This window comes from Petromyzon marinus (assembly GCF_048934315.1).
Source record: "Petromyzon marinus isolate PM22_M1 ecotype Great Lakes invasive population chromosome 68 unlocalized genomic scaffold, UKy_Petmar_22M1.pri1.0 chr68_unloc.1, whole genome shotgun sequence".
Lineage (NCBI taxonomy): Eukaryota > Metazoa > Chordata > Hyperoartia > Petromyzontiformes > Petromyzontidae > Petromyzon > Petromyzon marinus.
In genome coordinates, this window is record NW_027422597.1 from 7,122,948 (window position 1) to 7,134,425 (window position 11,478).

The window sequence follows — 11,478 nt, forward strand, 5'->3', positions numbered from 1 at the left end:
TCCGGAGGCTGTACCTCCTTAGGTATCAAGGAGGTTAGCGGTAGACGTGTGAGTCCCGCCAAGTCCGGAGGCTGTGCCTCCCTAGGGTATTGGGTGAGGGGACCGTATATTACTCTGTGTGTGTTAAGCACACACAGAGGAATATACTACATGTATATACATACCCTGTGCCTATCCTTGCTATATACATATATTAATGCAAGAAGATATAATGGTAGTTTTTTTGTAATACTTAAAAACATGATAAACATTTTTTTCATAGGCCCTTAAGTTTCCGTAGGCCCTAGGCACAGTAAGTACTGTACCTTTTGGATAATACGGCCCTGGGTTAGCTGCAGAGTTGGCAGCACCGGAATCCAAGCATGAGACCTCTCTATGTGTGACAAATTCGATTAAATTTCTTTTGTCGAATTTCCACCTACAAAAACCTGGAAGTAAATTGTACCTCATCCTGGACTTGTATATTCCTAGTAAATTTTATATAAATGTATTAAGATAAAGATGATTTCAGTATTATGACCACTCAGCCCAAACTAGTAATGCTTTGTTATTTGTATTGCCTTTGTACTGTTTATCATTTGGTGTTGTTCTCTGGACTAACACTGCTGAGACAAGACTGTAAAAAAGTCTGTCTCTGGCGTAGGCCAATCAGTTTCAAGGACAATGCATACATTATAAAATATGTTTGCATGTTTTAACGCAGGCATCTGTAGTTACTGCAGACGCGATGCCTTGCAATATGTGTCTATGTGGTGTTTGAACATCTTAACACCTCCTGTATGATTGCTGGCAAAGGGAAAGCCTATTCTTTTTCAACATATCATGACGTGTCCATCCTCACTCCACACTACATGGCCATGGCATCACAGTCTCGCTTTCCCCACATTATGGATACTAGTTGGTACCTCCTGCTGTTTTCTAATGCCCTCACTTCTCTTCCGAACATTTGTATGTTTACTGCCTTATCTAAAATGTTTATCTTACAAATTTGTATTTTCCTTGAAGGAGCAATATACAGCAGGCAGACTGCAGGGATCAATGAGAGTATCATGGGTGATGGATCAAAAAATTCATGACAAATTTGAAGTTGTCTGAAATAATCAGACTGTATCAAGCAACCCTAAGATGCTTTGGAGAGGAGGTGGTCAGGTGTCTCAGAGGTTTGAGCTGGCACTGGTAAGGTCCTGGATTCGAAATCAGGTCAGCACTCTGACCTCTGAGCAACGTGGCCATCTCTCTCTGTCGAGAATCGAGATTCCAGGTTGATCACGTGCGATTGAAATGCTAATTAAAAAACAAGTTCTCACTTCTGCTACGAGTTATCCGCACACCTACAAGCTTACGTTTTTTAAACTGTGACAGAAGGCTTTGTCTTCATGCAGTGATTCATAACCGGATTAAGACCACCAACTCACCACACTTGAGTGTGCAGTTTAATCACAGGCGACTGCCTGGATTTGAACTGAGGTTTTCAGTAATGCTGGCTCAAACGGTTGTGGATGTGATAATGGTGATACTGAATACAAACATAATCCAATGTATTTTTGAAGATATTTTATTTTGCATATCCATCCCAAAGCATTGCATAACATTCAAATGACTATTTGCATGCAATTTACTATGATTAAAAGAGCATGCAATTGTAATCAAAATACAAAATCCAGATGGTGGTGGTGATGATACTGAATTTGTGGATGTCAACTTTGGAGAAACTGTTGCTAATTCGAGGCCAGTTGTCATAATTTGTATTTTACATGCAGTGCGAAATGGAAAATAAATATATGAGCGTTTCTGAAAATAGCTGTCCCAACACAAATGATGATTGGTTGATTGTATGGGGCATCTTTATCTTTCTGTCACTGTTTAGTTTGGTATCATTCAAACGTGGATGTCGTCTCTCTACAATTTAGGAAGACATATTGGTTAAGTTAATCGATTTTTCTGTACGTGCCAGCATGCAGAATCTGTAATGTCAAGATATATTTGTATTGTTTTGCCGTGAATAATTTGCTCTGTGTAGGTTTTTACTCTCCACCTTCTCATTTCTGCTGCCCATAAAGCTTCCACCTCTTTTCCCCCTTCCAGTTCTTTATATCGTTCATCCAGCCTCTTTGGTTTTTTCGGTCACGAGAGCTTCAAATCAAGATTGGTCATCCAGCTTGTACTTTTATGCCTCAAACCTCTCCAGATTTGTACTCTGCCGATCAGCATTGCCTATGCCAGTTTGTGTTGTCTTGTTACATTGCCCAGACTACTGCTGGAAGGTTACGTTCATTTGCTCTTGCTAGTTGGAGCTCATTTTCACCTAAGCAAATGGCAAATGTGATTTTTAGCTTTGAATCCATAGTTAGATTGTAATTTCTAATATTATGAAGATACGCTCTGCAGTGTTGGTTTGATCTGGAACTGTTTTTGTCGTCGTTTTGTTGCCTTGCCCAAGTTTGCATTTAGTGTTGAAAAATCGTCAGGAATTTACTTATGCTATTTGTACGTATATACTTTTTATTGTTATTTACTTATTTACGTTTTAGCTACTTGCTTACCATTGCTCTACTTTGGACCCCTATCGTGTTTTGTATTGTTTGTTGTTGTAACTTGCTGATTCGCCCCTACTGGACATCTGTAAAAAAGCGATTCATAGATCATCGGATTCCTCCAGGATAAATAAACATTATGATTATGATCATTTCATTGTGATTTCTGAGCGAACAGACTCGCTTATGTATGGAATGTGCGAGAAGAAGTCGTTGTAATAACTGCATCTTTGCGTTAATTATTTTGCACCGATTCAAAGGTTCTTTAATCGCAAGAACTGTACTCTCTCAAATGGCGTATGTATTGCATCATATTTTATACCGCAGGTTTCAATAAATAATTTTTAAAAGACAGGCAGCGTTGCATGCAGCATGCAGCTGGTAAAGCGCAGCACGTGCGTGCTTTTGCAATGCCGCGTCACTTTTCCTTTGTTTCTGCAGTCGCTTTGGTGTAGGCGAGGCCCTTGTAGACACCCTCCATTGGGATGTCGAAGGTGGCGCCGTTCAATAAGGACATGCGCACCGTTCCCTTGTACGGGAGATCGATATCTGCACGACCGATGGTTATGTCGATCACCGTGGTTTTGCCTGGAGGAACCGTGACGTCGAATGAGAGGAGCTCGGTTTTCGATTCTGAATTCTCCACACCGCGCGTACTCTCGGTGCCAACGGTGAAACTAAAGCCACTTTCAACCTCTACGACATCTGGAATGCCAGCTTTGACACTGATGCTCACGGTTGCCTCCAGCTTGTTTGAGATCGACCAGGAGGAGGTTTTGGTCAAGGTCTTAGAGGATTCAATTTTATAGGTTTGGGGGACAGAACCCTTATTCTTGTAACTGATTGATTTGATCTCTTCCATCTGGACTTTTGGAAGCTCCTTGTGCAGTGTAGGGTATGTCACGTTGATCAATTCTGAACGTTTCACCGAATTGATGAACACGAAGCCCATGCAGTCGATGTCTGAACTGGCTTTGCCCTGAATTCCAAGGCAGATCCCAGAGCCGATGTCGACTGGATACTCGGTCTTTAGACCCCAGTCTGTCATCTTCACGAAGAAATCCCTGCCTTTGGTTGTCCTGAACTTGAAGGCGCCCATGCGTGTGCCAGCCCCATTCCCCCATAGCGAGAGGGACGAAAAGAGCTCCCCAGGCTGGAACACAAACTCTTTCTGAGATCCCGATGGATTGCCGTACTGTGCAGACCTTCCATCCGTCAGCCAGGCCTTCACGCACTTGATCTGCCACCCTCCAACCCACACCCACATTTTTTCCAGCGTTGCTCCATTGTTCCTCCCATCAAAGTTGAAGTCTGTTCCTCCTTGTCCTCCACAGGTGTGTATGGCCAATGGATAAGGCATTTTCTCCTTTCTTCCTGCACATTACAAGATACAGATTTGGTTAAATTATGAAAGGAATTTCAAACATTGTGATAGTCACAGTTTTGACTTTCAATACCACATTTTATTGACACATTTGTAATATTATATACTTAGTTTTTTCGGTAAAGTCACGTTGAAGAGAAACAACAAAATAATAATATATATAACAATAAAAATAAAATAAATAAAAAAACATGTAAAAAAAAACATTTGGAATAGTTATGCACTTAAAAATTTGCATGTCGACTCAGAAGTTATCGACAATTCAATAACAACTTCACTATTGCGAACAAACCGTGAAAAAGCAGTATAACATTATCATGGTGGGCAATTGTAAAAAACAAAACACTTATTGTATCAGATTATTAACTAGCAATAGCTAAATTATAGATAAAGACAAAGAAAGAACAGCAGACAATGACAAGGTTTGATACTTGACAGGTATGACTGAGGTTAAGAGAGCCTTGTCTGCAAAAGAAATACAGCTCCTCTGAAATAAATGTTGATACAACACAGTACAGCAAACGCTTTCCTCGCGGTTTTGCTGTTTTGGGTCAATTTTATTCATCGAATGTGCCCCTGTGGCTCGACCATTCGCAGGCCTCGTGGTGTTCCCAGCCTCCAGTGGGGAGGCAGTGAGGTTCAGCCGCTCATGATTTTTATTTCCTGTGGTGTACAGTACTGTACACGGATACGTATACAGTATTGTACACTACATATTGTTTTCATTCTATTGACTTTAACAAGTAGGCTGTCAGGACCAATATCATTCTTAATACCGGTTTTTTGAGTTAGATCGCGTAAATATATAAATGCGTCGTCAAACCCGCCACCACCCGACACAGCCAATTAGTAAGGTTTGTCACATAAACAAACATGCTATTGGTTACTAGTACAGCACACCGGTGTGTTAGAGAGCAAGGCCAACACACCGTGTGCTGTACTAGTAACGAAGTGGCATGTGCTGTTTACGTCAAACACCTTACTAATTGACCCTGTCGGGTGGTGGCGGGTTTAAGACAATTTTTTATATTTATGCAATCTAACCACAAAAAACCTGTATTATGAATATATATACTCTATGAGTTATATTTCAAACTAGGACATATTAATCCTATGTTACATTCAAAATATTTCACGTTTAATGTGTAGGTTGATGTAGCGTGTACATGAAACATAATGAGGGAGAGTTGTATTACAAACCGTGAACTAATCCCTAGTTTTCCTATTTGGCTTTGAGTTTGTGAATCGCGTTTTTACCCATTCCGGCTCTTTTAGATGACGTGATCTCGTCACTGAACCTATCACTCCACCTAAAACAGGTTCCTTCATTGCTTGAGGGAAGCTCACTTCAAATTAAAACCTAAAAAATGCTTCCAACAGAACAAGTGCAGTACAGCACGCATCAGTACAATACCGCAAACCCTGACTATCCGTGAGTGTTAGAATCTTGATAACGTTCACGAATGCAGAAACCTTCCATTGTAAAAAGGGGTTATGTTCCTGATATCAGTGAACATAGGTTGAAGTTGGTAAATGTTTGATAACAATGACTGCAAATATTCTCCATATATATAAAAGGCAGAGTTGTGAATATGTGTGTCTGTTAAAAATGTTTAGCGTACTTCCCGACATGCAACAAACTGGAAATTTGCCATGTGGGTACTTTACAGACTGTACACCATGCAAAAATTATAAAAATACACTTTTTTTTTTGGGGGGGGGGGGGGGAGCTCAATAATGCATGTACGTTTTTGCACGGCAAGTGTGCTGTGATGTCAAATCTGTCACGTGACCCGCGCATGTGGAAGCGTTACGCATTGTAGTGTCGTGGTTAGCGCGCTGCGCTAAGAAACCGGCTACCCGAGTTCGATTCCCGCTCACGGCCACCACCGGTGACGATTATTTCAACCGCTTCTGGGCCTCCCGTAGGTCAACTCAGCCTCAAACGGGCAACTGCTGTGGTGTGTGAACATTTCCACTGGGGAGACAAAGGTGGCCGGGCGTGCTCCTGTCACCCACCCCCTCGTGTGCCGTGCCCGCCTTCATAGGTGCTCGCTAACAGCACTTGCCCCCGAAAGGCTATATGGGGGATTTTGTCTTTATCCTGTGTATGGGAGGGGACTTCGTAGCAATTCGCGCACTGCGCTACGAACCCGGCGACCCGAGTTTGATTCCCGCTCACGGTCACCACCGGTGACGATTATTTAACCGGTCCTGGGTCTCCCCTAGGTCGACTGAGCCTCAAACGACTAACTGCTGTGGTATGTGAACATCGCCACTGGGGAGACAAAGGCGGCCGGGCGTGGTGGATCCAAGTCCCGGGCGAAGCCGGGTAGTACAGCTAGTCTCCATATATATAAACACACAAGCACATATATCAAGTTTACAAGATCGAGTTGCACTTTTTGTGCATAGATTAGCTGTTCCAGACACTTAAAAAGTATGTCGATAGCCACGTGTGGTGGTGGTGTTTTAGGCGAGATATGCAGCACCAAGCATACTGTGGAAGCAAGGGTGGAATTAACTGTCCTTTAACATAAGTTGGAACCACCCCTCCAAAATTGCCTTCGGCCTGGTCTCTACGAGAAACATGCGCAGCAGAACTGGCCGTGGTGATATGCTGTGCAGCGCTCCTGCTTCCTTGATCAAGTTTTCTGCTTCAGGCCACTGTGCATGTGTAGTGGTTCAACTTAGATGCGGTAATTCTTGGAGGAACTTATTTTATAATACTCACAATCTCCCTTCACACACCCTACAGTCGCTTAGACTACACACACCCAAGCCTATACACAACACTAGCCGTCTAACACCGGTGGCGCTGACCGATATAGCCAAAAACTATATAACAGCGCAATATCAGGCGACGATGGCAGCGGCCACTAAGAGAAGAATGGTGATGATGACGACGACGATGGACTTGAGCAGCACGATGATGGACTTGAGCAGCACGACAGGGAATTCACTTACAATCAACAGCCCTGAGCTCTCGCTCAGGGCCCCCTTTTATGCTCCCAGTGTGGCCTTGCTCCGCCCTGGCCACGCCCCTTTCTAAGAAACTACGAGCGGGTTTCCGGGGCTTCCCCTATGTGCCCTTTCTGTGACCTTTCCCCCAGATATCCCCCTCCCGTCTATACTATCGCCTCCTGGAGTAAGTACTGTCATACATCGCAGTTACACTTTTGCGTCAGCAGCTCGCGATATTTCTCCACATACGTGATCATTGCAGAAGGTTGTGTCGCTCAAACATTGTCTTGTTAGTCACAAGCGAACTAACAGGAAACAAACACAACAACCACATAATATGACGAATGATTAATGATTCCGGATGCAAGAGAGATGATGATTAAGTTTTGCTTAGAACATTGCAGGGAAGCCAATTGGATGATGCCCCTCCACTTATGCACCTCGCTTTGAAGTAGAATGTGGAGGAAGAGCCGCTAAATTCTCCCCTCCTCCCCCGATTCGAAATTCATGGCGTCCCCTATCACCCTCCCCACCCCCATCTTTGGGTTTATGCACACCGGGTCCGAGATTATTTATTTATTTATTCATAATAAAGGTTTTTGGATTAGTTCGCGTTTATTTATAAATGTGTCGTAACCCTCCACCACCCGACACAGCCAATCAGCAAAAAAAAAGTGTCACGTTGACAAAAAGACAAATAATTCACTACTTTAGCCCACCGGTGTGTTGAAGAGTGAATCCACATTTACAGTTTGAGTACGACGTTTCGCTGGTAAATACATCCAGCATCATCGGGCAATTCGCCAGAATGGTAAAGCCCTCGCTTGCTCCCGGTTTTATATAGAGCAGCCGGGTGACGTCATCACTTAACTCTTATCATTGTCCCTTATCCCTCCCGTTTGCTCAGTCATTCGGTAGCATCGGTGATGTGCACGGTTATAAAATAATTCCTGGTGCCCGTGATTGGTGTTTGGCACGTAGCTTCTGGTTGCTGGAAAACAAGGTCCTGGATCATAAGTTGATTAAAGAGGAAGTCTGAAAGAAGGTCAGGGAATTAATGTCGATCAATTCAAATATCAGAAACAAGCAACGTGTGCTGCATCAATACTACAAAACCATGCAATCACAAGGTACCATGAAAGAGATCAACATAACTAAACTGGAACGAGAGAAATTTTAAATGACCAAGACATCCTCCTATATACGACAGCCAGGATCCCTTTCCATGATCCTTCTTCCTCTACAAAGAACATCCTGGCGAGGCTGGTTCAATCTCGGGGGCACCGGACACAAATCGCCTCTATACGGCTTAACTTTCAATGTTTTTACATTGGGGAGGGGCACCAGCCAAGGCTATCCCCTCTCGCTGCTAATATTCAAAGGGCTATTGAACCCTCTACTGAGAGCATTCTGAAACACCAACAGATGGTAGGGTGAGAAAATGGAAAGAGGAAAATAAAATCAATCTATACACGGATGACGTCGTCATCACCCTAACAGAACCAGCGTATAAAATAAACGTAACTTAATCAGAGTTGGTGCCCTTATCCCCTGCTACCCCGAAGCCAACTGAAGGGTTTTCACCCTCTCACCCTTCAGGTGGTGCCCAGTGCCAATTAAGTATCTTTAGATAATGGTCCCTTCCTGTCTCGCATCTCTCTTCAGAACCACCCCCCCCCCCCCATGGTCCAGGAAATCACTACCTCAGTGGAGACATGGACGGATATTCACCTTTCCCTTTCCAACAGGGCACACCTACTCAAGATGATGGCATTGCAGATGCTCCTTGACGGGAGGAGGCTAATCGTAGATGGTATTCTGAAATCTTTTTTTATAACGCTTCATTCACACATACCCTCATTCATATGGAATCACAAAATAGAGCAAATGGACTATCATTCCATTATGTTAATGAGGAGAGAAGGGGGCCTGGCTCTTTCAGATTTCCGAAAATAAGACAAATGAATCGCTTTCAGAACGTTAGACACTGCATCAACTCGAAAACGAAAGGGACATGGAAAAAGTGTGAAGAAGGCTCGGTGAGCCCCTGGTCATTTGCTGTAGTTACCTATGCCCATATCAAAGATAGATGCCGTGTCCTAAACCATTATGGATGGTTTCTCACACCTTGGGGAGATGTAACAACAGGCGAATCTCATTCCCCTCCATAGGTAGACAATTGCCTTTGTTGGGCATCCAATCACTAACAATAGAATGCACAAGGGCTAACTGGCCTGGCTGGAGAGCGACAGGACTGGAAAGTGTAGGGACCTTCTGAAAAACGATACCTAAGATGAGGGATAACATCTCCAAAGCTACAAACACAAACTTTGACCACAGCACTCACCCCATCTTAGATGGTCTGGTGGACAAAATGAAAATAAAAGTTTCTGCATGTATACCACTTTACTGTTGGAGATAGAGACCAGGTTAGAGCCAAAACTAGAAAGTTGAGAGCGAAAAGCTGCTGGGAAAGGACATCCCTCACCAGAAAAGGACTCAAATATAGTTGGGGCAGGACAACAGGCCCCAGGCCTCTTCCGCTAACAATAATTTAGTTCAAATTCAGGCATGGGTCCTACCTGACCAATGACAGGAGAGCCACATTAATCAATTCCTCTTGTAATTGCCCTAGATGCCCGCAAGGCATGGTACAGACGTAACAAAATGCCTTCTGGACATGCGCAGATATTGTAGAATTCTTCGAGGATATAACGGATTATTTTAATTGGATCTCGGGCACAGAGCCGAGATTCTTAGTGGACTCAACTTTGCGGAGCTTGAAACCAAGAGGCCAATTGGGATACCAACATGCGTTCCTCCAAACCTTCTATAATGTAGAAAGACCATATGGGTGAATTGGAAAATCATGAACCCCGTCTTGGGGTCTGTGGTACAGCATTCCCCTTGTTTTGGCGGGAATGGAACACCTTAGCCAGGAGATGAAAGGAAAATAATTGGCGTATGAGGCTATGTGGTCCCCATTTTTAGTGAACCCTGTGTGAATAACCAGAAGAATAGTGGATGGGGCGCGGGGAAGAACTCTTGACGCTTAACCTTTGTAGTAGGCACCGTTGCTCCTGGGGGAAAACAAGAAGGATAACCCCAGACATTGCGCTTATGTTACTTTATTTCCTGTCTAGTTTGGTTAAATTATTCTCCTTCCTCCCCCTTTTCCTTATTCTTCCCTTCCCAGTTAGTATGCTGCTGCCGTTCGTTGCCTCTACTTGTGGTAGAGCAGCGAGCAAAAGGGCCTTCAGACGGGCCCCCATTTGAAGGTTTATTGTACCGGGTTCGACACACGTTCGTAATTTGTATCTCCCTCTGTGATGTCTGTGTTCTGAGCTCTTGATCACAAAAATAAATCATGTATTGGATAAATAAATTGTGGACGATTGCCCAAAGACATTAAGAGTCGTATTTTTCTTCTTCATGTGATGCAGTGTGGATAGCAAAGAGAGAGAGAGACAGGAATTATTGTGCAATCCAAAGGTTGAACACGAAATTTAACACTCTTCTGAAATTCGTGATCCGCCAGGAAGTCTGTGTTGTTGGCCTGACTGGATGTGCTTCACATGTTTTTTCAGGTTTGTTGAATTCTCGTCTCTCATCTTTTTGTTGTATTTACCTCCGTGATTTGTTCTTGACACCTGATGAAGATCGCTTGCGTTGTGGTCGAAACGTCGTGATTGTTTTTGTTTTAATATAATTTTATTGGATTTCCACATACGTGACTTTACCGAAAAAAACAATGAGTAGAGATAGAGAGAGACAGGAAGAGAGCAAAAAGAGAGAGGAAGCGCGAGATTTGTGCAATCGACGTCACGTTTAGACAAACGCGATCAGTGGATTTGTCAGTATAGTTTTATTGAACATTCAAACCAACGTTGTATAATTGTAACTTAAATTCACATCTTTATATTCAGGCGTTGCTATCTGCTGATGCTGTTGCCCGTTGTTTTTTCATTGATTTTGAGGCAGTGCTTTACAGACCGGATTTGTAATTAAAAGAAACACAAACATCCGAAATCAGCATCTTGTTTGCCAACATCACACCAGGCAGGCAGGGTCTCAAGGGGTGCCAGCTCAGAGGCACTTACCTGCGAGTCACCTGTCCAACACACACACCACACCACCTGAATTGTTAATAACGAGACCAGTCAGGAGTAACCCACACACTCACCTTAAGGTTCTCTTCCCAGAGCATGATCTTCTATCCCCAGAACACTGTCATTTATACTACTGTTGCATGGGCCACGTGACCCAGCCAGAAATTATAGATCGCTTCGCGTCACTCACGTCAGATTAGTTTATGTAAATATATTTAAGCATATTACTCATACATTATTAATATTGAATCTATCATACATATACATTTTTCAAACGTGAACCTCTGTTTTATGATGACGAGGTGTAGTGAATCAGTGAGTGCTGTATTATGTATCAAACAAGGTTCTTCCAACGTTATGGAACAACCTTGTTTCCTCGCCAAACATCGTTCACCTTCCCTTAAAAATATTCTGAAGCAGAAGGTTAGTAGTGCCAGATACATCAGCCACATTTGGAAATGTGTTTTGTAACATTGATCCTTACTCA

At 43.2% G+C, this 11,478-nt stretch overlaps 1 protein-coding gene across 1 annotated transcript; it reads right to left on the reverse strand.

Annotated features, from left to right (window-relative positions):
• Positions 1 to 1,539: 1,539 nt before the first annotated feature.
• On the reverse strand, positions 1,540 to 11,104 carry LOC116958000 (aerolysin-like protein). The gene is made up of 2 exons (XM_032980465.2): positions 11,066 to 11,104; positions 1,540 to 3,908 (listed from the first exon to the last, which is right to left on the reverse strand). Exon 2 carries the CDS (start codon positions 3,892 to 3,894, stop codon positions 2,953 to 2,955), a length of 942 nt encoding a protein of 313 aa, XP_032836356.1. The 5' UTR covers positions 3,895 to 3,908; positions 11,066 to 11,104; the 3' UTR covers positions 1,540 to 2,952.
• Positions 11,105 to 11,478: the final 374 nt, after the last annotated feature.

Coding starts and splice junctions, on each gene's coding strand:
- LOC116958000 (XM_032980465.2), bottom strand. CDS start 3,894: ATGCCTTATCCATTGGCCATACACACCTGTGGAGGACAAGGAGGAACA.